Consider the following 26,566-nt stretch of genomic DNA (forward strand, 5'->3'; position numbering starts at 1 on the left):
CATCATCCTCTTTAAGTCTTGGGGTCGAAGGCAGCGATTCACCAAAGCCAAAAGTAAAAATGTGGAAAGCGAGAAAAATATTTTCAAGCTTAATACCCTCGGTTAGGTAAGTATTCATCGAAAGCGAAGTTTATAGCCAGATACGAGTCTTGCCGAAGAAAAATCGATTGAACACAGCGTGACGTCACGTACGTGTTTACACGCCTTCGGAGCCCGGAACCCAATTCCACTTAGTGCGAGCACAAAATTCAGGATTTGGATGAATGAATTGAATATTTTTCTGGCCCGTGTGCCCGCATTTTGCCCAAGGTTAATGCAAGCATATTATGTACAGCCTTATAAAAGGCTATTTATCGAGGTGAGGAATTTTTAGTAGCCTCCTTTGAGTTACTATCCCGTTCCTGAGCGACTTCTGTTGACTAGGTTATGTTGTGGCTAAAATTTAGTAGTTAAGTATGTAGACAGGTAACTCTGTTCATCAATTTGAATTTTAATTATCTTTCTAGTTCGAACGTAGATGAGGAAGAACGCGACTCAGTTTTTGCTGAGGAAGTTGTACGATCCCGCGAGCTCAAAGCAAAACGAACTACTTTTCGTTCGTCAAGAAGCAAATCCGAGAGCAGTGCTGTTTCTGGCGATTCAGCCGCTAGATATCTGTCGTGGGAGAATGTGTCATTCTTAGGACACGAGTTGAGGAAAACGGTTAGAAAAGGGTTTCACTGGTTGGCATACCCTTCACTTGGTGAGGACCATGAGAAGTAGTTGAATTGTCAATGCTGCAACCTGCGTCGCGAAGGTCTTCACTTGGAGAGCAGGCAATTTTTACGATTAGACAAAAATTCATTCAGATAACCGTTCGCGAAAGAATGATTTTATCTGTGCATTCTCAACTAAAATTTTTCGCATTTGCAGTCTTGTTCTCTAATTTAACATCTAGATATACTATTTTTTCCTAGCATGGTTCGAGAACTCTCGTGTTTAGAGAACCGAGTGTGACTTAGCTTTGTTTGACGCGAATGAATCATGAGGATATTGAAACGACGTCGTAAACTATGCTCTGTGACAACGCGGAACATCATCGTTAAATATGTGAACATCGTTGCCTCGATATTTTTTATATTTATTGTTGGTATAAGTGATATGGATTAATAATTCACAAAGACGAGATTTGTTTTCATTCCCTCTCGTGTGAGAGCAGCAAGCTTCGTGGTTTCAATGGCTTCGCTTTTGTTATAAGATGTTGTCATTATTTTGCCAACAAAACCCTGCTATTGTTCAGAATCATTTGAAACAACTTTCAACCTCGCAATATGGGGGTAGATCTTTAATTCTGTGGCAGAAATCTGTCAGATTTACTGCTTAATGGCGAGTGACAGTTAAATTTTAACCATCGAGATGAAATCGTATCCATTTTGGAATTACTTCGATTGTAGCGTTTTTTCGCTCTAGATCACTTTTACTCAGATTTGTACCGTTCTTGAAGCTAAAGTTACGTATTTGAAAATCTTCGATTTTTTTCCTCTGTCTTAAAATATTTCTTGCCCCTATAGATAGCGAAATGTCGTTTAAAGTTAAAAAGCCAGCCCCTCTCGGAACTAAGGAATATATGGTGAGTAGACAACGGTTATAATTTACTACAGTTGTTTTAAATTTTTCATTCATATGCTATAGCATATGCTTAAAATGGTTAAAATTTAGAAAAACAACATTTGTTGTTTGAGCTTTATTACGACGTGGAGGTAAACAGAAACAATTAATTTATTTTACTCGAGCAATGTGCTATGGCTGCGTGATATTATGACTTAACTTAAATTGTTATGGCAATGTTGGACTCCCTCAGGACAAATAAGTACCTCCAGTCGACATTCTCCATCTCTTTGGTCAAGATCTCTGATTTTCTTAAGCTTCAACAGTTCTACAAACAATTCAGGGGATATGTTCATGTACATGTACAGTACTCTATCTCTGTTGAATTTTGTTTTTAATGAAACTCCCATTTGAATAATTATCATCATTTAATTGGCATTTCATGCCATGATCAGTCATGAACAAGTGGATGTATTTGTATAAGTTCCATGCAGCATTTTAACAACTTTCTTCCTTGTGTATTAATGGCAATGGAAGTAGAATCTTAGGCATCAGGCTTCACTCTTTTCCCCTCTGTATTGCTGCTTTGAATAATTTAAATATAATTTTTTATAGATACTAGATCTGCACCTGTCATTATTACCTTGAAATAATTTTGCTATCAAGGTGGTATGGCAAGTTTCTCTAAGTCTTACTTTCAGATTTCTTTCCTGCAAATTAACTGCATTTTCATTTTTGTTCTCAGGTTGATACCAATGACACACTGGCAAAGATTGCTCTAACGTTTGACACCACTCCTTCGGAGTTGACTCGTATCAACAAGCTGTCATCTCGCATGCTTTTTCCAGGGCAGGTAAGCAATTTATATTTACAGGGACTTGATATCTAAGTGTGCAATAGTAAATTTTTTTTTCTTCAGTGTCTTGGTAGGCAGAAATCTTTACCCCCTGACTGCGAACCCCACTGAGAAGCTCTGTGCCATTGCAAATTGACTTTTTTTTGGAATTCTGACCTTTTTTGAGTTTGAGATGCCAGGTTCTTTTTCCATCTCTAGTGCTGGGGATTTGACTGTTATTCTTTAACTTTTGATATAGCAAGTAATCTGGAGGCAAGCAAACAGCAAATATTACTTCATACTTGGAGCATCACGCAGGCAGTGAAGGGGTTAAATTGTGAAATTTGATCAGCTAATTGTGCACTTTTAGCTAAACCAGCTTTTTACAATATAGACTGGAATATCTTCCATATACAAAACTCCCGTCCAAAAATAACATATAGTAATTTATATTGAGTCCTCATAAACTTTTGTCCCATGGTAATTATAAATATAATAGACTCTAAACAGTATTTAAAATGAATGCAATGTTGCTGTGCACTGTATATGAAGTCTTTTTAAAAGCTACATGTACACACTAGACAACTGAATACATGTACTGCAAAGTCCCAGGCCTTATACATGTACATGTACAATATTATAAGGGCTTTTGAGTGGGTCTTTAACTATACAGAGCTCAGGACACTGGTAAGGCACAATATAAGTCTGTACTGCACAGAGTACACAGTACCATGCTCTAACACTCTAACATGTGATCATGAAGTCTGACCATGACATGTGGACGTGTAGTCAAATCATTCGCAGTGTAACTTAAGCCAATAACAAAAGTACATGTGTACTGAACGTTTGCGATTCCAGTTCTACTCTATAAGGTTGTCAACTATCCACAGCAGGGGTTTTAACAACTTAGTTTCATAGTTAGCTGCTGATACATGTAGTGTAATATTGATGTAGGCAGCTGTGCTTGGTATTATAAGGGACTGTTGGGTAAAACCCAAACAGGAGCCTTTTTCATGTGCTAAAGAGATGGCAGAAAGAGATGGAATAAGAATCATCTTGTTGGCAATAGTGAACTGCTGGAAATCTGCCTTTTTTTAAATCCCTGCATTGTATCCAAGGCTTAGGAAAAAATTAATGACTTCACTGTTCTATGAATATTCCTAGTAATAATTATTTTAAATGAAAGACAAAATTTCCAAGAATGAATTGGAGGCTTATGCGTCTTTTGTAAATCAATGGTATCATCAATTTAAGTAGTGCATTGAAAAAAGGGTCCTTGGTGCCTTGCTATAGACTGCAAGATTCTCATTCCACGCTGTACTATTTTCTCTGATGAAACACAGGCAGGCATTGATGTTGCATTAAATTACTTTATTTCAAACATCCTTTCATGACATGTTTCACCTCTAAGTCTTAAAATTCACTTGAAAGAAGGCACCTTCAAAAGAATGTAATTATTCTGCACTGATGTTAATCCCTTATAAGTGCTGTTTTTGGAAAATTGCCAGCAGTATAGTTAAATCCAGGCATGTAAACTTTACCAGACCGGAAACCTAAGGAAACAAATCTTTCTGATTACTCCACCCTCATCTGGTAAACAGTTTTAGTGCATAATTATTGTTTTTAGTAAGAGCATAATGTTTCCAAGACACATTATTAGCACCTTTGTGCTAGTAGAAATGTCCTCATTTGGAAGTGCCATATCCAAATTAAAGTTTAAGGGGAAGTTGAAAGCAAGCAGTAATAATAACATACATGTACTAAGGTAAGATTAGTTTTTCCCTAGTATTTTGCTGCTCTGTGAGTTATTTGCTAGCTTCTTTCAGGTAATGCATGGTGGCAAAGTTAATAATTAATGAGAGTAGGTACATGTAGTTGAATTATGGGATAGTCATTGAGAAAAAACAATGTGCAAATTAATCTGATCACATGTGTTGTGGACATCTTGATGTAAAATATGATTGTAGAATGCATGTGGCCAAAGATTTACCTGAAAGCCTGTCTAAGGGTAAGGTTTCTTATGAGATATGCCAGGGAATTGGTTTAACTTGTTTTGTATTGTTTCAGTGTGTGTGTTGGTTGGTAGCTTAGATTAATGTGATGTAGGTTTACAAATGCAGGATGGTTTTTACTAATCCTTGTTTGAACAGAGCCCTTTAAAGGGTGACATAACAAACTAATCCATCTTCTCTATTGCAAGATGCAGTTCTACACAGTTTAGTTAAGTGTTAGGACTCATCTAACAATTTCCTCTTTAAAAGTTGTAAAAATTATAGTGATCAACAGCCATTTGCCAGCTTTGGTAAATATACCAGGTTGTTATGAACATTACACCATTTCAGACAAACAAAAGCTGCCTTATTTTATAATTGAAATAATGTAGCTTTCTAGATTTATGGTTAGTTCTGCTACTGTTCTAAGACATCTAGTCTTCCCCCAGCAGTATAAAAATTTGGATGAAGCAGGCGCCTAGAGAGCTCAGGGCCATGTTTCACTAAAGTTTTCATTCTATCATGAGCTCAAATAATTAATTTTTTGTATATGTAATTGTGAAGAATAATAGTGAGGGTCTTTCTAAATAACCAGGGCATTCTGTTTGGTTTTCATAATTGTTTGATGTTCAAAGCTGTCACTGTCTTGATCTGAGATGAAAGCAGACAAATAGAAATCAGCTTTTTGGCCCATTAAGTTACTGGGTGTTCTAAGGAACAGACTCCTTGATCGATTTTAATCTCTTTTATAATTGCATCAGAGCAAGAGGAAAGCAAATTAGCTGGCACAGTGCAGATATAAGGTTATACATGCAGATGGCTAGGGCCTTATTGGCAGATGAACCTAATAGCTAATGCAACAGAAATATGTCTTTCCATGTAGGTATAGGGAAAAATTAATGCATACATGTATTACCTTATTATAAAGATATTCTTCAGCCTAAGGTTGTTCAACCTGTGACTCCCAGGCTTGACTCATAACAGTTTTGTTTTGTTCACTCTCTGGCCAAATGATGATGAGAATGGTGAAATTGTCTAGACTTCTTCTATATTCCTTAAGAATTGACTGTAGAAATTTTGTATCCTTTCTAGACATTATTTGTGCCTGACAAAAGACTGGAAAAAGGTCCAGATGGAGATGAATTGACTTCTGCTCCAATCACCAGACCCCCACAGCCACTTGTCATCAAGGTATTGAATAAAAGTTGTTTGATCCTTAGTTATCACATATTGAGGGAGTTTATTTGGTTTCATCCTAGATCAGAGAAGTCTCTGGCTAAATTTCAGTGGTTCAAGTAATTTTTTTTTTCAGATGTGAAGAAGTTCACTTGTTTCTTTTACACAACTCTTTGATCTTTCTGAATGGAAACCCTGAATACAATGTATGTCTGTTGTTGCTCAAGATAGGCAGAATGTGAAAACATGTATGGTGGACTACTCTGCCAGTCAGAGTTGAGTTGCACGAGGCTAATAAGACCTTGGTTTTGTCCTGAGAGTGTACATTGTAGCTCTTGCATTGTTGTCAATCTGTTATGTCATACATGTATTTTGCTATGCCTACCAGTTGTTGTGTTCCTGAATGCCATCAAAAGGAAGAAAAAACCTTCCACAGAAGAGAAGGGGTTTCTTTAGTTTCCCCATTCACCTGTGAGGAGAAAACAGTGAATCTATGCAACTCAGTGAGACAAAGGACAGCAGTTTACTATCACAGAGGGTACTAAAGTGTGTTCTCAACATTTAGAAGGAATGCTGCACATTGACAAATAAAGAGGCTGAGCACACACTGTTAACTCACATGTACATGTATGAATGAATTGTCAATTCTTTGTCTTGTTGTTGTCAGGAGAATGGTGCATCTCACAGAGGGGAGCAGGAGACAGTCAAACTCACTAAAGATGTGTCCTGGGAAGAAGAAGAGGAAGAAGTCACTGAGCAGTATTTGAAGATTTATGCAAAATACATCACTGATGGCCAGGTATGGGTGTTCTCTTGACTACAGGTTTTCTATTTTATGGTATGATTTACAGTATTTAGTTAATTTTAAACCCAGGGTTGCTTAACAATTAACCTCTAACAAAAATCCTTTTATTATCTTAAAAAAAATTAAATAACCTTTTCAGCTCTTAACCCTTCAACTCCCATGGGTGACCATGACAGAATTTCTCCTTACAATATCAGTACAGTACAGTAATGTACTCCTGTACAGTACAGTACAGTATCAAGCACCCAAGTGATGGGAATAGGAAATACATCAGTAAGGGAAGTGTTAACGGATCCAATAACAAATTCATTGAATTAACATCATAAGAATCGTATGGCAGACAGTAAGGAGAATTACTAACAAGATCTTGGGTGTGAAAGGGTTAATTTGCTTATATCTAGCACCACAATATCTTAAATGTTGAATAAGCTAATGTAAATGTATTAGCTGTGAAAGAGAATTACAATACAGATATTTGGATTTAAGAGGTTAACATTACAGAATCTTTAGATACAAGTAGAACAAGTGATGAATGTGAAATGTGTAAACACTTCACTGGAATCCCTTTCTTAACACTTTCTGCATTCCCTGCTAATTAACCCTTTAAAAGCCAAGATCTGATTGTTAACTCTCACCCTAGCTGCTACACATTTCCTTGTAAATCAGTCATGAGAATTTAGTGTTAGATCAAGATATCAACTTCTACCTGATAAGTTTGAGTATTCTCATTACCTGTTTGAAGGATAATATATGGATATTATAGGGAGAAGTTCAATGTGAATCACTTCTGGGAGTTAAATGGTTCAGAATGTTCCATGCTATACCCAGAACTTGAAGGCATTTGCCAGTTGAGCTGTAGGAATAATATTATCACTCCATAAATACAATGAACAAAGTTGATCATTGTTGAGTGAAGTCTTAATTCTGTCAACACTTCTCTATAGGGTATTGCAAATGGTGTTCTTCTCATCACACCTCATTCAGTCATGTTCAAGCCGAACGTATCAGACCCACTTGTGATGGACAGAGGACTGGACACATATGGTGTAGGGACGCTTATGACATCTGTTACAAGTGCTGCCATGTACACAGACATTGCTGCCATGGCAATTCATGACCCCCTTAAACCTGGAAAGTAAGTGCATGTACTTTCTCTTAGTAAAAAAGTTACATGTAGCCTCAGAGGTGATGGTTTTATTAAGTTCGTGTTGCTCTTCAGCACCTCGCACCCTAACATCAAGATCAATATTCTCCTTACTCTTCTCCATACTTTCCTTTGGTACTGACAAGGAGAATTTGTTTAACGATCAAAGTTTCGTAGGTTGGCGATTTTCCTTCATTCTTTTGGTCTTATTCCATGATTCAGCTGTGTCACTGTGAGGAGAAATCAGTTGCTGGTCACTAAGGGTTTAAGGGTCAAAGACAGTATACATCGCATTATGTATTACCTCTGAACTCTAAGATTGCAGAAAAAGACTTAAAAATTTTCTTTTATCATTTAAACGTATTTGTTTGAACCTCAACACTCAATCACTGGTTTTCTAAGATTTACAATGTAAAAGTCAAGTCCCAACTGATAGCGCAATTTTCACTTCAGTGTCAAAACAAAACCATTGGTTTTGCCTTACTTCACTCTGTGATTGGTTCAAAAAATTCAAGACATTCCCTCGACCAATCAGAATTAAAACTAAACCCAATCACGACTTGGTCGCCTGCGTTTTCCCGCGCTTTAGGCAGTGTGGTTGCTTTGACTTTTGGTTTGATTTTACGACGCTTAATCAGAAAGCACTCTTAAATGCTTGTGTTTTGGTAAACTGCAGTTGGAAAATGGTTGAAATTACTGAGAACTCAAGTGTATTTCTTTTTCAATTTGTCAGGTTTTACTTAGATGCTGCCACAGCAGAATCACTTAGTCGTCAAAATAGCATCGACGTAGAAACCGCACCTCTTACAATATGTAAAAATGGCGGTAAAGTTTGTACAAATCTGGATGAGGACACGGACCCGTTGTCATCAGTTGATATCTCACACATTTGCGCGTGCAGTGTTTCAAACTTTATTCCTGTATCAACTGATGAGGATGTGAAAAATGCTGTTCGGGAAATTATTGAAAGAATTGTTAATCAAGTCGCTGATTCGGAGAATATTCACCATCTGCCAGAAAAGACAGAAAAATCTGTAGGAACTCCATTGCTTCTTCAAGGAAGTCCTGCAAGGGGATATATGCACTCAGTGTCGCCGGCATCAGAGGATTCTGGCATAGGGTGTTCTATGGGTCATGCGGATGACTCCAAAGCAGTAGAACCAGAATTGGCGGACCACGCTGTTCATCAAGGACTGGAGAACCAGTTGAATGATTCTGGCGATGCACGAAGTTCAGTGAGCAGCAATGTAGTTGAACCTGATGAAAATAGACCAGATGAAGAACATTCGAGAAACTCTCCAGCAAGTGTCGATGGGGAGCTCGAACATTCACGCTCCACGTCGTTGTTCGCTGCTCTTAGCAGTAATGTGAGGTACTGGCTTGGACAAGAAAATTGTGGAATAAGTGGTGAGTTCATACTTTGTGCAGTTAGCTGGAGATTTCGCCCCTTTACAACCTCACCGCCTTCTAATTTGTCCCTCTCCCGGCAAATCGGGTAGCTTTGTCAAATATAACTTTTTCTTTCCCGCCTTTAATTGTCTACCCTTGAATATAATCATGTTCAACAAGTCGGAGATTTAGGAACAGACTGGTAAAGGTGTGAGAGAACTTGTTGTATTTGATGTGAAGCACTTTTCCTTATGTGAGCAAACTTGGAGGAGACGAACGTTTATTGGCACAAAACACGAAAGTCCCAACCAGAAGGAGCAGCAATACTTACGTTTTTACTCCATTTAACTGAAATCGACACACTGTTGGTCGACCCATTCATTGTTCGCACAGTATCAAGACCTTGACTCTTTACAGATACTGTTTGAGAACACTCGAATTGAAAAATTGTTTATGGCGTTTTGTTGGTACCTCTGTGATATTTCAGTGTTTTTCCCAATCAGACAACACGGTGATCCGGCTAGGGATCAAACCTAGAACGGTTTATTTAGGGTTCAGCGCGCTGACCGTTATGGCCCTGCGTGTCTCACATAAATACTAACACTAATTTTACTGTAGTTTTACCTGAAGAAAATTTAGCGGGCGCGTTGGTAATGAATTTTCTAACTTTTTCAGAGCGCCAGGGCAGTGAGAGCGATGAGGATGTTTTAGTGCCGAAGCCTGCCACTTCTTTCAGCAATCAGCCCCTCTATCTGTGCTTGAGAATCAGTAAGAAGCATTGGTGTCGGCATCGGGGCATGTTCGGATCGTTTCCTGAACAAGGAGAACAGCTTCAAGACAGAGACAAAAAACGAAGGGAATACTGGTTCGCCATCCCACCATCAAGGTATTTAACTTAAAATCCCAACAATTTATGTCCTCTTTCCATGAGTTGTTTAAACACGAATGCGCGCTATACCAGCTTAAATGCAAATTAGGCGGTGGTAATATCACACGGTGGCGAAGTGAATCATTTCGAATTTCAAATTAACTGCCACAAAAGAAGAAGGTTTGGATTAGAGGAAATAGATGCAAACCTCAACAAATTCTTTCATCGTGATGAAAACGAAGAAACTTATCAGAGCTTTTTAGAAATCTGCCGGCTGTTTACTCGCTTTGGATCGGTGGCCGCAGCTCAAGCTGTTTTGAATATAGAGGTCTGAATGTCACGACGGTTGATCAACAAATGACCCAGAGATACCTAAGGCATCTCTCCTTCTTACAGCGCGCCTTGGAGTTTTAAGGTATAACAATTGGTACAGAGTTTCCAAACACATCAATCAAGTAAATGCTTTGTTGGTTCGTTCATTATGCTTCATAAGGTCACGCCTCACCAGCCGACCTTATCGCCTCAAGAAGTTTTGTGGCTGTTGTTAACCCTTTAACTCCCAAGATCTGATTGTTAATTCTCCCTTCTAGCTGCTACACATTTCCTTGTAAATTAGTGACAAGAATTTGGTGTAAGATGATGATAATAACTACTATTTGATAACTTTGAGTGTTCTTATCACCTGTTCGCTGGGTTTTGTATGGATATTATAGGGAGAAGTTACATTTTAATCACTTCTAGGAGCTAAAGGGTTAAGTCATGTGGTTTTTATCTCGATTACGTACCAATTCTCTTAACTAGTTTACAAGGAATTGAATGTAGTCAGAGAGGAGAATTGAACATCAAATCTCAGGCTTATTCTTTAGGTTATCAAAATCATGGAGTTTCTGTTCGTGGGTATAAATGTGTTTTGGATCCGACTCATAGTTGTTTCAGCCCAAGGGTCAAAATGAGCTCTGAGTTGTGCCCAGTACATATTTGTGCCCGCGAACGTAAACTGCATCACTATTATTATCACCTTAGAGTGTACTGAGTTAATAAAAACTTTAAAAAAAACTTACCAGGAAACATTCTGAACAATCACGCAAGTGTTTTAGCTTGTCAATATCCCCATTTCAGCCCGCAAGATGCGCCAAAATACCTTACAAAGTGTCTTTCTTTTAACTTAATTTCCCTTTTTCAACTACAGGACAGAGCAAGTGTACAGGTTCTTTCAACAGTGGTGCCCCAACATCCACAATGCAACAGATGAAGAAAGCGAAGATGACGAAACAACTTCACCAATCTGCATGGCAACGGAGGAAGAGGTAGATTAATATGGTGCATTCGATGTTTCAATTCATTACGTTAACTACAGCCCTGAAAGTACGTTGGAGATGACAGTGTCATTAAGTGGCTAAAGAGTTCAAAGTTTATGCAGTGATTGAAGGTGCAAACCCGTCTTTGAAGAGGAATAATTGAAGCAGTTTGTCCTGCCTAGTAGTAGCTTGAGCACCCAACAGTAATCTGAGAGCAAATAATGAGTTCGACTTCATTACACTGATCCAGAATATTCTCTCGCCGCGCTAGTCACTGTGGTGTGTGATTGGTCTTTAAACTCGGGCCGCCGTCTCAACCAATCAGATACAAAAACTTAAAACCAATTGCGATTTAATCACTATCATTGCGCTCTGGGCAATTTTTTTGTGTCATCTTTGAGTTGCTATTGACTCCTAGAAATATATTTTTTGTCCCGTGCTATATCTAGGTACCACTGAAATGGATTTGTCTGTTTTAATCGACCTTACCCGTCTAGGAATTGAGATTAAGCTTATACTTGACTTTCTGGCACAGCACGGGGGAGGACGGTTGCTAATTTGTAAATGACTCTCTTTTTGCAGGGGTTACATCTAGTGGAATCGTTTTATTCTAATAGTCCGCCTGCTCGTTCACATGGCAAAGTAAGTAAGACGTGGTATTTTTTCTCCTTCGTGTGCTCATCCATTCACTCTTTCGTATCTTATTTTTTCAGTTCATTTGTTTGGCCGTTCGTTCTTTCGTTTCTTCGTCCCTTCGTCCCTTCGTCCCTTCGTCTCTTCGTCTATTCTTCTCTTCGTTCCCTCGTTCCTTCGTTCTTTCGCTCTTCCTTTCCTGCGTCCCTTCGTCCTTTCGTGTTTGTTTCTTTCATTTCGTTTGTTCGCGCAAAAAACTGTAGATGTCAGATGTATATGTATATTGAGCTTTGTTTCCTGTGGGGATCAAAAACTTCTAAGAGCAACCGGTGACAGTGATCAGATGTAAGAAAGGTTTTTGTTCGTTCCTTCTTTCGTCGTTTCGTTGCTTTGCTTACCTAGTTGGTTGGTCAGTCGTTCATTCGTCCAATGAATCTTTCCAGTCGCCGTAGTCCAAATAAGTGCTGTTGTTAACGTATTATTTGTTGTCAACAGTTGTCAAGAGCACTCAGCGACAGCGAAGTTCCCAAAGTCAAGAAAGGCCTTCGAAGATTTGCAGCCAAACCTGGAAAAGCTGCAAAAGTGAAGTCAAGGTAGAGATGTACTCTAAGTCTTTTCTGTTTAATTCTAGCTTTCAGCCATAGTCTTAAGCTAGCTGTCATTTGTCCCTGGCTTAAGGCTACAGCAGTAACACAGCGGTAAAACATAAAGCATGCGCAAGGGGATAAGTTCTGGCCAGCCGCGGGCCAATTTCCCGCGCAAAATTTTTAAAGGAAAATATTTCTAACAGCAACTAAATCTCGATTTTTCGTGCACGAAGCTTATTTAATTAAAAGTTTCCTGCTGATTTTCCATTTTGTTTTAGGCTTTACCAAAAGAGTTCTACGGTTTTCAAACGTAACTTAATTGCTTGAGTGGTTGTTCATAAGACAATCTAATTTTGCTACCTTGTAGGGTCGTGAGCAGATTACCTGTGCTTCGTAAGATTCAGTTTCATTGATAGTGGTCTCATTTTTCCTTAGTCCCAAATCACCTGCTTCCTTCCTCATTGAGGACGTGTTACCGGATATGGACTGTAAATCAGAAATGCTTAACGAGGAGCATTTGAGAAAAGTAAGATTCTTTGTCTGATTGTTTGCCTTCGTCAGTTCGTTACACTTGTGTTTGTTTTCTGTCTTTGTGTTATGTGTACTCTACTCTCTCGAGCCAACGCTGCTCACCGTTCCGCGAAGTTTCCTTAAAAAAAACTGCGATCTTCTTTGGCCAATTGCAGTTTCCAAACCAATCGCACCCGTGCGAAGATATTTGGTGGTGTGATAATTTCCAAATTCAAACAAGTAGAAGATTCCGCGTTCTGTTGGAAAAGTTCAGTGTATTTTGACATTGCTCTTTTAAATTGCCTAGTTGAACAGCACACTTCCCTCGAGGACCATTGGGCATTGCTGGGCGTTAGTGTACAGTACGTTTCAACATGGCTTCTCCCTCAAGACGCTGTACCGTAAGATGGAGTGTTACGACACACCAGTGCTACTTGTGGTTATGGACGATGCGCAGCATGTAAGTGGCTTCTCGCTTCCTGATAGCTATGGGGCTAGTAGAACCTTCCACTTGAGTAAGAGGGAAAAAGGTTCGATGCTTATCGAGTTAGCTCCACGTTAAATTTCTTTCAACATGGCTATTTGGCAACGTAAAATCATGTAGGGTTGTTGGAAATGAAATTTAGTCGCTAGACAAAGTCTTGAATAGAGATTTTGTGTAACATTACAACGTGTTTTGAGGTTATGTTTTTTTTAACTTTATGCCAAAAACACTAACCCGTTGACCCGTAAGAGTGATTAGCATCTAATTTCTCCTTACCATATCATCCCTGAATCACCTTAAGGTCAGGAGGGTGAAGGAAGTGATGACCAGCAGCAGAAGTTCTTGATTGTTAAATAAATTCTCTCAGTCAGCACCTTAGGAAATGTATGAAGAACAGTATGGAGAATATGCACATTGATGTCAAGGTGTTTAGAATTAAAGTTTGCTCTTATATTTTTTCGGTTTGTTCTTAAATCGCAACAAGACTAACTTCAGCTTCCTTTGTTCCATTACAGGCGTGCGAAAAATACATATATGCAAACGTTCTTTTTCGTTTAATTAACACTATTTTTATTCCTTTTAGATTTTCGGTTCGCTATGCTCTTGTCCATTCAAAGTTAGTGAAGGATTTTATGGCACAGGGGAGTCTTTCTTGTATAAGTTTGAAAATAATTCTCTGAAGGTTAGTTTATTACTCTTGTCAACTGTTCAGCCAGTGAATATTTGTTCTGAAACTAAACGAGCTCTTTCTCGAATTACCACAGCGATCTGAAGTACTCCTTTCGTATGACCTCGAGGTCTTTCTAAAGCGGCCTGTTCCAGGCGTTCAGTTAGTAAAACGGAGCGTGGTAGTGAATGGTGTGATTTCAGTGAGAGGAGTGAAAAACCGAGAGAGGCTTGGGTCCGGGCGCGACCCGGCCCAAGCTTCCCTCGTTCTTCGCTCCGTTTTAACCCTTTAACCCTTAAGAATGACTGGTAACTAATTTCTCCCTACAAGATCCCCCCTGAATAAAACATTAAGGTCATGAGAATAAAGGAAACGATCAACAACTAAGGAAGCTCTTGATTTCTGAACAAATTCTCCTTTCAGAACCTTAACAAATGTACAGAGAAAGTATGGAGAATATGCATACTGATGTTATGTAAAGGGTTAATCACTTAAAGCCTGGAACAGGCTACTCCTCAAGCGACTCTCTTAACTTTGTTAACTTTTAGGAAATCTCGAGTGGATCCCGAATTTATGATCAAATTGCATTCCCGACAATAGATCGTACAGAATGATGATCAAATACTAAAAACTACGTAAGGTCAAAAAACAATGGATCAATATCAGTATCTGGGCAACTGCCTACCTACCCCTCTCCTAACCCAACATTAACCCTAACTTGTTATTAATAGACTGTTTTTGGGTTAGGGGAGGGGTAGGTGGGCAGTTGCCCAGATATTGATATTGATTCAAAAGTTATTAATCGTTGACGGCGTAGTCTGTGAGGCAGTGAGTTGTTTTTAGCTTCCTGGTGGCCCTCTTGGTAGCCCTTTTTTCGCTTTTGTTCTTTAGTCAATCGTCATTTACAGTCTAGTGGCGATGTATTGAGCAAGCGCGCTAATCGCGCTCCACACCATTTCATTTGCCTTCTTGACATTCACGCGCCACTCCCTCTTTGTTGCAGATATTTGCCTGGACTGGAGAAAACAACTTCTTCATCAAAGGGTCAAAGGATAGTTTGGCCATCGGCAGTGGAGGGTAAGACCATAAACGACGCAAATTAGAATCTTGGATCAAAGACCACCGCCCGTGAACAAGCGTCGCGTTGCTTATTGAGCCTTTGTCCCCTAAGAGTGACTAACATCTAAATTCTCCTTACATTACCAGCCCAGAATTACACATTAAGGTCTTGAGAATTAAGGAAATGATCACCCACTGAAGAGGGTTTGGATTGTTCAACAAATTCTCCTTGTCAGCACCTTAGGAAATGTATAGAGAACAGTATGGAGAATATGCATACTGATACATACTTATCTGCTTTCTGCAGTGGAAACTTTGGTCTGTGGTTAGATGGAGACCTCTATCACGGTCGCAGTCATCCCTGCACGACATTCAACAACGCGCAGCTTTCCTGGAAAGAAGACTTCCTCTGTAGTGGACTGGAGGCCTGGACGTTCGTGTGATTTCCAACCCGTTCTCCTTCATGCAGCACCAACCCACTCTTGTCTTCCAGTGCCTTTATGGAATTGTGAGAATCAGTGATGTGGCTTATCAAACCCTCATTGCAACTTTATTAACCCTTTAACTCCCATGAGTGACCAAAACATAATTTCTCATCACAATATCAAAATAATATCAAGCAGACAGGTGATGAGAATAGAGAATAATATCAATTAAGGGGATTACACGAACAAGTTGATTAAATACCACATTCTCCAAACCACCATCATAGAGATTGTATAGTAGACAGTCAGGGGATTTTCTAATGAGAGCGTGGGAGTGAAAGGGTTAACGTAGATTTAAGATCTGCAAATGTGAATGCGTAACATGATTAATGCACTGAATGCTATTCATGCGCAAAACACCAACTTGCTGGGGGCAGGCTCGTTGCGAACAATACGGCGGTCAAACGTCTGCGTGTGTGCAATTGCTGTAATGGTGCGGTGGCATGCTCTCTTGTAGCCTCACTAGACTTAAAAAACAAAAAACTCATAAGCTAGATCATTGTTTAATCGATAGGAAACCCATGATTGAACAAGCATTGTGTTAGAGAAGTCGAAATTTTTCCTTACCTAATTTTTATAACTTTTACAAATCTTTCAGTGAAAGTTTCATTTTTGTTTTGTTTTGTTTTGTTTTTTTGTTTTTTTCGCAAATTTACGTCAGTTATGTTTTCTTTCTTAGATTTTGCGCGGGAAATTGGCGCGGGGCCGGCCAAAAATTGATCCACTTGCGCATGCCCAACGGTTGACCGCTGCATTGTTGTGGACAGAGCTGCGACAGTAAGAGGGAAGCTTATGTACTAAGCAACTTTTTTCACACTTTAGGTTGTTGTTGCTTCCTAGTTCGAGCTCGCAGGTGAATTCTTCTTTGAAGAACCACATTGAAACAAACATAAGATATTTATGTGCTTTTTCATTTGTTCCGAAATCGTTGGGGATTTGTGTTTGATCGGTGAGCCGCGTACTCCTTGTTCAACGATCACGCATCAATCCAGCTACGTTACGGTTGTAGCATCATTAAAACACATTTATACTAATCCTTCTTAATCTTCATCTTTGGTCAACCTGATTTTTTCTTGGATTATTATTGCATCTTTCGCGTTTCTTTATCGTGACGATACAACATTTTCCATTTTCCTTCAAATTGAGGTAGTGTTAGACTTGGTAAAGAGAAAAGGTTAGGAACTGTCCACAGTCTACCTAATGAGTGGCAGACAAGTTAACTTGCGAGAGCTTGGGACTAGTGTTAACCAGGCTGTTAGCCTTACCGGGCATGTCTTGATCACATGCTTTTATTTTGTCATCAGCCTTAGTTGTGGTTTGATATCTTCATTTAGGGTTTTGATTCTGTTTAAAGACTTATAAATATACAAGAAAAAATTGGATGGTGTTCATCGATAGCCTTTTCGTTAGATTTAAGACGAGATGTTAATTTATTAAAAGAGAGGATAAAGTAAAAAAGATGTAATTTTAGAATAAAAATTAATATTGTTACTCATGCTTGGTTTCTTGTGGTTTCTCCTCTTTATCTCCTCTCGCTCTCGCCTTATTAAACATTTTCGAAAGGATCTACGAGTTTTTTGAAAATTTCTGTTTTAATTTTTTCGAATGAGCGCCCCTGTCTGGTCGAGAGGATAAGAAACCAACTGGTTTGAATCCGAGAAAAACGGTACATCGTTAAGTCTATGTTCCTATTGGCAGAAGAACTGTCGTCAGTAATCAGGCCGGTGATGGTAATTAGGAAGCTTTGAGATGAGAAAGTAACACAACGTTGTGATTGAGCAAAAGCCTGAAACGAGAACGGCGTAATTGCGATCCATTAATTAGGAAACGTCTGGAAAAGGACTAATCGCGAGCCAAGGATATTTTGACTCCTTGTTGGCAGTATGGTCACCAAATTTACGACCGTACCGTAGACAAGGAGCCAAAATGATCCTGGGCTCGATATCGGAAAAGGACTGCTTTGGTTACGCCAACGGAAGAACGCAACGTTGGGGCAGACCGGCAACGACATAACGATAAAAAGTTACCAATTAGTTCTTGCAAACCAAAGGTATATCATGAGATTGGTCCCAATCTTTACTCTTATGATGTCTTCCTTAAACTACGCAAAGTTACGGTTTTTTTCCACTGAAATGCAATGGTGACCCTGCCATATCGATCTGAAATAAAATCTTTACGGACCTCACTCAAGATATTTACTATGTCATTTCTTTACGCTCGATGGTTGGAATAACTCGGTCAGCATTTGCATTTAGCTTCTAAGTTTATTTTCATATTTTTTTTCACTATCGAGCAAAGCAATGACTTCCCACTCTCACTTCTCAAGAAGAGCGAAAACTGAATTAGTCATTAGTAAGAGCGTCACGTGTTGTACAAGTCTGAACGTGACTTCGGCGATGACGCGGTGTTGGATCATGCGAGGAACTTAAAAGTCTTAATAGCCTGCGGAAGAGCCACTGCCATTTTTTGAACTGAAGAGCGAAACACACGAAGTGAGAAACAAGCGAGAGGAACATTATTTTCATGTCTTTTTTCATTTTTTCGTTTAGTTGCGCGCCTCCACCATGCGCCGCTTCCTTTTGCGTTTTTGAGGCGAACTGAAAGGCGAGAACTATGCAAAATACACTCGAGAGGAACAATATGTTCGTGTGTTCCTTTTTGATTAATTCAGGCGTCTCCCTTTCGCGCATATCTCGCTCCTCGAATTCTCCACTCTCTTGCCTCTACTCGCCTCAAAAAGGCTAAAAATGACGCCTGCACTGAAGCCTATGCGAAACACTTAAACCCTTTAAAGAATGACTAGCTATAGTAGAAAGTTTCTCGTGATGTGACCTAAGAACGGCCGTAAGAAAGCTCCATCTCGCATTCCTCATAAAGTGCACCAGTGTCACGATGTCATATTTCCGCTTTCGTGATTTGTGAGCAGACTCTCGCGCTGAGGCACGAGAGGTGAGGATCGCGAAATTCCAGCCAGCGAGCGAGGCGAGCGTGCGAGAAGTCTGTGAGGGATCAGGTCGTAGAACTTCTCGCCCACTTACTCGCTTGCTGGCTCAAAACACGTCAGCCTCGCCTCTACTGTCGCCGTAGTAACAAGATCCTTCTCGCAGTTTCGTAGGATTTCGTTATTCGTCGTGAAGCATGCGCAGATGAGGATTGAAAGAGGAAAAATCGCTCACTACCTGACAAGCTGATATCTGCTCTGATCTTCGTCATTTAGTGCTGCAAAAATGGCTAAAATGGTGATGTTGGCTTCTCCCACAATAATTCCTGTATTGATGTCGCTGTTCTTACAGGTTAGACTTAAAATACACATCAAAGTATTTCGTAGCAGTCGGTCGTAGTCAGGGTGCAAAGATCGACTTGGCGCTGAGCCTTGTTTATCTTGCATACGTGGCATGAGTAGAGTATGCACTCTTCTCGTTCTTTAACCTAAATCGACATCTCTCACTATTTTCTGCAATCAGGAGCCCATGTCTGCAACTCAAAATGGACTGAATTTCCATAGCCTGCTTAAGCTGTCTAAACACAGCGGATCAGATCGAGTAACTTTACTCGAGTTCCTGTCATGAATTTAAGTATTAGATTTTTTAGTTGGTCGTCATAATTATTTGCAAAAAAAATGGTACAAACGCAGCGTGGCAAGGAAACATTTGAATTGCAGCTATGCATTAAAGTTTGTGTATAACATGCTCTCTGTATAAAACCCTTGCGCGAAATCGATTTTGAAAGCGTCCACCAATGCTTAAGAGCAAAATAAATTCGGTTTGCGCGTGTTCAAATTTGGTTAATCATTCACAGTCCGTTTTATTTTATCTTCGTCATTTCCTCTTCTTTTCTTTTCAGTCATCCGGAGCTAACGTTGAGTAAGTCTGTCGTGTGAGACTTTTGTAAAGTACTCAATCTTGACTTAAATCAGTTAAATTAATGACCCTTTGTTTCCAAGTCGGAAGCTCGGCCACTGATCGATTTGGGAGAAGTGAAACCGAATGCAAAGTCCACACGAGACCGGAAGTGGACATTCTGTTGCATTAGATCAACAGATATGCCAAAGTAATCTTAGTAGCGAGAAAAAGATAGCATATTTAATATTTAGGGGACGAGTGTCAAAACGAGTGTCTTTCCAGTCATTGCCTATTTTTTTTCCCTTTTCTGTGGTAAAAAAAGAATCGCAAAGTCACGGTATTGGGAATACGATAATCACTATAGCCCGGAGATAACCGCTATTTCGAATGTGTCACGGTCTGTAACACACTTGTTAAGAATCTCGCCCATCAAAACTGTGAATGGCGGTGAATGATGAAGATTTTCCAATCCAGAAGCTTCGCTTTCTTCTTCAATTAAATCCCTGCCAATTCAAGGACTACCTCACGATTTTTCTGTCGTGAAAAATTTTGCGTAGAGTATTCAGACGTGTTATATGAAATTCAAATTCCTCCATGTTCTTACCGGGAAAATTCTTCTTTTCTTTCATTGCATTTACTCTAAGTCACGCTTTAGAAGTCCTTCAGGATGATTATTTATTACGCGATTTGTAACGTCAACGACAAAGCTTATAATTTTTCGGTTTTATTTCAGGTTAATTCATATGGTGATATAGTTAAGAATCACACCAAGGGTTATTGTGTGTGGTACGATCAATGTACAACTGGGTACAAGCCGAAGAATTGCCTTTACAATGGGCCGGCCAAGAATTTAACCAATCCAAAGGGTGTGCAGATATTGAACAGTTTATGCCCAGAATTGAGGGATCAACCAACTTGTTGTTCAACCAAACAACTGCAATCGTTGGATAACAATTTGCAAACGTTAATTCAACTAACCGGTCGTTGTCCCGCCTGTTGGAACAACATGAGAAGGCTGTATTGTCAGCTTACCTGCAGTCAGGATCAGTCGCTTTTCCTGGATCCAACTGTGGTGTACCCATTTACACCATCGCCTTCTATTAAACAATATATCTTGGAAGTTCAATATTTTGTTTCACCTCAATTCAAACAGGGTCTGTTCGACTCCTGCAAAGATGTTATTTTTCCTGGAAGCAGCGAGAAGGTTTTGAGTCTCCTTTGTGGTACTTCCGCCGACCGGTGTACTCCTGATAAACTTCTCAGGTTCATGGGAAACACAGAGAATATATTCACTTCTTGCACCATCCAATATCCAGACCACCTGATTCCGAATCTTTCATGGATGAACCAAACTGTTTTTAAGTGTAACAAGCCATTTATAGATCCCCAAACCAACAGGACAGCAAGCGTTTGCAGCTGCCAGGACTGTGCTGCAAGTTGTCCAGTGCGAAAAGAACGACTGACCATCAAATCCACTCACCCTTCACCTGCAGGATACCATCGATACGCAGATGATAAGTGGATTCCATTTGGTCCAATCTTTCACTTGGAGCTCTTAAATCAGGTAAGGATTCCCACTTGGGAATCACCGGCAAAGTTATCAGGGAACTCACCTGACAATGGCAGTAACAGTTACAACCATAGACACTTGCAAGTGACAGTTGTTACAGTATAATATAACCGACACAAAGTACACTATACTCCTTTTAACTCAACTACTTTATTTAACGACATGTAATATTCATACTTAGGAGCGCCTCCAGCAGACAATAAAGCAATTATCCTTAATAAACTTACCTAAGCCCACTGTGCACAAAGACTTAGCTCTCTGCTGACAAAAATTCACGGTTTCCTCCAAAGTTCCCTCGATGAAAAATCTCCGCAGTAGTTTTCTCCCGGTATAGCTTTTCAGACCGTCGGTCGCTCCCGACAACAACAACAACAACTAACCAACTACCACAGCACTGTTTTCTTATATACATTTACAACTATTTCGAGAATATTCCGGAAGCTTACAGAACAACTGTTTTGGTAGCATAACATCTTAAATACGTGACCTATTACAACGTTCTGGAAAGTTCCATGTTATACATGTCAGCATAACTAGGCACTCTTGAAATTTCTAGATATTTATCTTGCAGGTATTATCCATAACACAGGGACGGGGATAGTGGCGTAGTCATTGACTGTTACATTATCAATGACTGTGCCATTATCCTTAACCCGTGACAGTGACAATGACAGCTTGTGACCGTGACAGTGAAAATGACTGCCTTTAGCGTGACACTGACAGTGACGGTGACTTTGAGGGTGACGGTGAAAGTGATAATGACAGAGACAGATTAGGGTGAATTTGGCGGCGACAGTGACAATGGATGAAATAAAATTAACTTCGTTGAAAATAAGTGGCAGTGAGGGTGACAATGACAATGACTTCGAGAGTGACAGTGACATTGTGGGCGACAGTTTGACTGATAGCAAGGGTTGCATTGTCTGACTTTGAGGGTGACAATGACAGTGACTTTAGAATGAAAGTGACAGTTAAGGAAACTGTGACCGTGACACTGACAACAATTATGGAAAGAGTCCCTTACCGTGTCATGGTAAGAGTAAACAATTAAATTAGTTTGTGCTCATGAAAGACTCAAATCTTGCACTGTGCTCTTCACTTAGGCCTTGGAGCTTCAAACTGCGATCTCCACTATGAAGGTGCTATTTGAGAACTCAACCATTACCTTAGAGGACATTTGTCAAAATTCGACAGATCACCTGCCATTTGCTCCACCAGTGACCGAGCGATGTGAAATCCAAAGTGTTTTCCAGTATTTCCAGAACAACAAGACGAGGTTAAATAAATGCCTCACCAGCATGGGTTGGAATTGCAGCTATGGACACAAATTCGATTTCAAATTCGCTGACTTCCATGATCACCTGTTATTTTGCATGAGGTAAGGAAGACATTATGATCCTGCTGTTGACCGCGGTCAATTTTTCAACAAACGCTTGACAAACAAACAAACAAAAGACAAACGGAAAATGAAAACAAAAGAAAAGTAGCACAGTCTTCGAATTTAGGTTCCCAGTGGTACGCTAGTGTTTTGTTAAAAGAAAAAAAATATGAAAAAATAGATAAAGGAGAAAAAAAAAGAAACAGGTAAAGCGAAAAAAAAATATACCAAAACCCAAACAGACAAAAAACAAACAAACAAAAAGAATAAAGGAGAGAAGCAACGAGGTTACAGACAGACAGATAGAACAAGAAAGAAAAAGCGGATCAATATCAGTATCTGGGCAACTGCCCACCTACCCCTCCCCTAACCCAGCATTAACCCTAACTTGACTGTTTTTGGGTTAGGGGAGGGGTAGGTGGGCAGTTGCCCAGATACTGATATTGATCCGAAAAAGCTGTAGAAGAAATTTCTAATTGCCGAGAATCTTTGTATTAAAATACTGGCGAGAAACTGTTTGTAGGCCCTTTCCTTCTTCTGTAACAATCGCTAAACGCTCTTTAAGCTTGAATCAAATTTAAAGGAAGATGTTTCTCACACTTGAGGGATTGTGGGAAAATTCCTGATTACCACAAATAAAATACAGCCCACAGAACAGTCGTAAACTTTTTGCACTTTTCGGGCGATTGGAGGCTAACGCGAGTCGATCTGGGGAAAAGCGCGCGTAAAAAATGAATAAATAAAACAAATTATTGAAATAAAGAACTAAACAACTCCTCCTCTCGCACGTGACCCTCCGTTCGCCTGAAAATGCACAAAAATATCACGCTTGCATCGGGGTCTAGGTGAATATTACCTAGATATTCTCGAGTTTTCGAAGGGAGGGAGAGATTGGAGTGGCGCATATTTGGTTACGGGACACGTTTACCCAAGTCACACAAAAGAAAATATCAGATGGATTATATTGTATCCCTTCTTGATTCTGGTTTGCGATATTCAGTGGAAATGGGCTCTCTTTTTAGGTATCCCGCCTCGCCATTCGAAGAAATGCTTCAAGAACCGTGTATCGCAGCCTATGGAGGTGCTGTTCTTCCGGAAGATGTGTTAGCTGGCTTTCCAAGCCCGGTGTATCACAACGCAACATCTTTGGAGATTACATTTTTGGTGAAGAATTTCCTCAAAGACAGCAAAATGGCAGAAGTGATAGCCTGGGAAAAAGCTTTCCAGCTGTACATGGAGGATTATGTGAAAAATCCTTTGCATGCCAATCTCACCATTACTTACTCCACACCAGAAATGTCTAAGGACTTTTTATACGTATGACATGTGCAAGACAAATTTCCAACAGAAAAAGGTTTAATTTGTTCTATATCACTAACTGCATGCTCAGGATTTGAAAACATATAAATTTTTAAAATTTTTGGGATCTTTTAACCATAACATTAAAGGTAGGATCTCTCGAAAATGTGCTAGTCTGTCCGAGACAGCTATTTTGTGGGAATAAGCGAAAAAGCCAGTCTTCGTCGCGCCAGACTTCCGCTGATTTTCGCTCCCTCGGTTTTTCGCTCGTGTCCGCTGAGCGGCAGCCCGGCTCAGGCTAAAAAGGGACATCTGAATAAAGGGGAACTTCAGGTTGAATTCGAGTGCAAAAGACGAGGCGAGTGAGAGCTGAATCTTATTCAGGTTTACCATATGTTAAAACAGTAAGACTGTGTAACCTTCCTTTACTATAATTAACTCCTAAGCCCATGCAAATTAATACAAATAAAGCTGTAATAATCCATCTTGTTGATTGGTGTTGCGCATTACCCCTTCGTACATTCATTTACGCTGGAAAATTTTAGTCGGAACCTTTTGGGACTGGAGGAAGAAATGAAATCATCCAAAACTGGAGAGGCTGACGTCATTCTCCCTGGACTAAAAATAAGAAGTTTAAATATAATAACAGAGATGGTATGTTGTGAGCTCGGGAAAGATATAGAGGAAGATGTTTTTCGTTTTGTCACGAGCGACGGACGAAGAAAAAAATCTGATTCCTCACGAGGAATCGAATCTCAGACCGTCGGATTCCGCGCTCCGATGCTCTACCACTGAGCCACAGAGACTTAACGGCGTGCAAGAACTATTACGAAGTTCATATCTTACTGCTAGGGTCAGTCATGTCGATAGCGTCATGTTTGTAAACAGATTAAGAAAAATGGTGTTCTATTTACGAAGTTCATATGACACTCGTCCTGCATACCGTCAGGATCAGCAATGTCGATAGTGTAATGTGTGTAAACAGATTAAGAGAGATGGTGTTCTATTTACGAAGTTCATATGACACTCGTCCTGCATACCGTCAGGATCAGCAATGTCGATAGTGTAATGTGTGTAAACAGATTAAGAGAGATGGTGTTCTATTTACGAAGTTCATATGACACTCGTCCTGTATACCACTAGGATCAGCAATGTCGATAGCGTCATGTTTGTAAATAGAATTCCATCTCTCTTATTCTATTTACAAACATTGCTGATCCTAGCAGTATGCAGGACGCGTGTCATATGAATTTCGTAATAGATGTCGCTCACCATAGAGTCTCTGTGGCTCACTGGTAGAGAATCGGAGCGCGGAATCCGAAGGTCTGAGGTTCGATTCCTCATGAATAATCAGAAGTTTTTCTTCTTCCCTCGCTCGTGACAAGACGAAAAACATCTTTTCCAGTAAAAAGTTTAATTTTTTTAGTATATGCTGCATACAATTATATGCATTTGCCAAAAACCCCTATCCTTACCTCACCACTCTGAGGGGAGGAGGGGGAACATTTCCGAAAACATCCGAATATTATTTAGTGTAGGTTTAGGTTTTCACTGAAGGTCTACAGCTGTTTGCAGAAAGGTTGTTGGGATATGCACAAAAGTGCACACGACAACTCGGAAGGGCATTGTGAGTAGTTTTCAGATCGCGGTCCCTTGGCCTCAGGATTTCAGGGAAAAGGCTGAGAAAACATCCCTGTAAGGAAGAGGCAAAGCGAGTTTCAGGAATTTATTTTGTTCGGAAAACTAAATCTATTTTGGAAATGTTTTGAGAATTGATGGCTCGAGAGCAATGACTGGTGATTTGAACATGAATACAAGGAGTATCACAAATCTCGAAGAGCCTCAATCGTATAAGAATACCGAAAGAAATCACGACTTTTGAAAATAAAAATCAGTAAAAAATGGGGTCAAATCAAATTTTTTTCATTCTATAGACACTGGTTGACGTTTCAATAACTATTGAAGTAACTGATGATTATTGGATGGAATGAATTTCAACTGAATAATTTTTCGTTACAAAAGTTGGAAACTGAAAAATTTTTCAACTCAATTTTATATGATTAATAAAATTAAACTTTTTATTTTTGTCTAGAGGGGAATGACGTCAGCCTCTCCAGTTTCCGATGAATTAATTTCTTTTCTTTATATGAAAGGAGCTAAAGTGATTTTCGATTTTATTTAATGATTGCAGTACATATTCAATAATATTACGAGATTTTTTTTAAATCCAATATACCCACAATCTTCACAAATGAATAAGAGTTTCACTGACGAACTTTACCGACAGACTTTATTGGTAATCATTCTTTTAAAATCAGTTTTGAATGTATATTTGTAAAGATCAGATGATCTCATGATACTCTCATATGACCTAAGAACAATAGCAAAATGATGACCAATTTCCTTGGGAAAGCCTTGTGGTATCACATGTATCATTGCCTGCCATGTTTTTCTGTCACTCAATGGAAAAATGACGTGAGGTCATAGCACTAGTCTCCTATAGTATAGAAAAATATAAAAAATGATTCCATCATATGGAAAGTAGTATAGTCAGTCGGCGTTCTACGTATTACCCCTTCATATTTTTTCCTACACGAGAAAATTTTAGTCAGATTCTTTTGGGGTTTAAGGAAGAAATTTATTCATCGGAAACTGGAGAGGCTGACGTCATTCCCCTCTAGACAAAAATAAAAAGTTTAATTTTATTAATCATACAAACCCCTATCCTTCAGGGTAGGGCAGAGCGAGCGTTTTCGAAAATATCCGTCTACAGAGATCGAATATTGTTTCGTTTTGGTTTGCACTGAGGGTCTACAGCTGTTTGCATGTGCACAAAAGTGCATACGACAACTCCGAAAGGCATTGTGGGTAGTTTTCAGGTCGAGGTTCCTCGGCCTCGAGACTTCAGGGAAATCTGAGAAAACATCCCTCTAAAGAAGAGGTACAGCGGGTTACATGA

The 26,566-nt window shown here is 39.5% G+C and overlaps 2 protein-coding genes and 2 long non-coding RNA genes across 6 annotated transcripts; 2 read left to right on the forward strand and 2 right to left on the reverse strand.

The window, feature by feature from the left end:
- Positions 1–219: 219 nt before the first annotated feature.
- On the forward strand, positions 220–17,013 carry LOC113683880 (oxidation resistance protein 1). Of its 3 annotated transcripts, XM_027201167.2 has the most exons (17): positions 220–358; positions 507–742; positions 1,551–1,609; positions 2,333–2,440; positions 5,506–5,604; positions 6,257–6,388; positions 7,339–7,529; positions 8,272–8,945; positions 9,603–9,813; positions 10,985–11,102; positions 11,676–11,735; positions 12,222–12,319; positions 12,749–12,839; positions 13,131–13,283; positions 13,891–13,989; positions 14,978–15,051; positions 15,341–17,013. In XM_027201167.2, the coding sequence occupies exons 1-17, from the start codon at positions 327–329 to the stop codon at positions 15,474–15,476; spliced, it is 2,571 nt and encodes an 856-aa protein (XP_027056968.2). In that variant the 5' UTR covers positions 220–326; the 3' UTR covers positions 15,477–17,013. The 3 variants fall into 3 exon arrangements, with proteins under 3 accessions (XP_027056968.2, XP_089055346.1, XP_027056969.2); XM_089199220.1 differs by lacking the exons at positions 220–358; positions 507–742 and adding an exon at positions 879–1,365; XM_027201168.2 differs by lacking the exons at positions 220–358; positions 507–742; positions 1,551–1,609; positions 2,333–2,440 and adding an exon at positions 4,307–4,430.
- LOC149051878 (uncharacterized) lies at positions 3,782–6,318 on the reverse strand. The gene is made up of 2 exons (XR_016187048.1): positions 6,209–6,318; positions 3,782–6,058 (listed from the first exon to the last, which is right to left on the reverse strand). It is a non-coding gene; the product is annotated as an uncharacterized LOC149051878 (long non-coding RNA).
- A 1,463-nt stretch (positions 17,014–18,476) lies between the features above and the next one.
- LOC113683881 (NPC intracellular cholesterol transporter 1) lies at positions 18,477–24,091 on the forward strand. The gene is made up of 4 exons (XM_089201228.1): positions 18,477–18,811; positions 20,094–20,924; positions 22,034–22,308; positions 23,331–24,091. Exons 1-4 carry the CDS (start codon positions 18,746–18,748, stop codon positions 23,629–23,631), a joined length of 1,473 nt encoding a protein of 490 aa, XP_089057354.1. The 5' UTR covers positions 18,477–18,745; the 3' UTR covers positions 23,632–24,091.
- Positions 20,069–21,577, reverse strand: LOC149051879 (uncharacterized). The gene is made up of 2 exons (XR_016186875.1): positions 21,158–21,577; positions 20,069–20,973 (listed from the first exon to the last, which is right to left on the reverse strand). It is a non-coding gene; the product is annotated as an uncharacterized LOC149051879 (long non-coding RNA).
- Positions 24,092–26,566: the final 2,475 nt, after the last annotated feature.

Source organism: Pocillopora damicornis, chromosome 1 (assembly GCF_964200805.1).
Source record: "Pocillopora damicornis chromosome 1, jaPocDami1.2, whole genome shotgun sequence".
NCBI classification, from domain to species: domain Eukaryota; kingdom Metazoa; phylum Cnidaria; class Anthozoa; order Scleractinia; family Pocilloporidae; genus Pocillopora; species Pocillopora damicornis.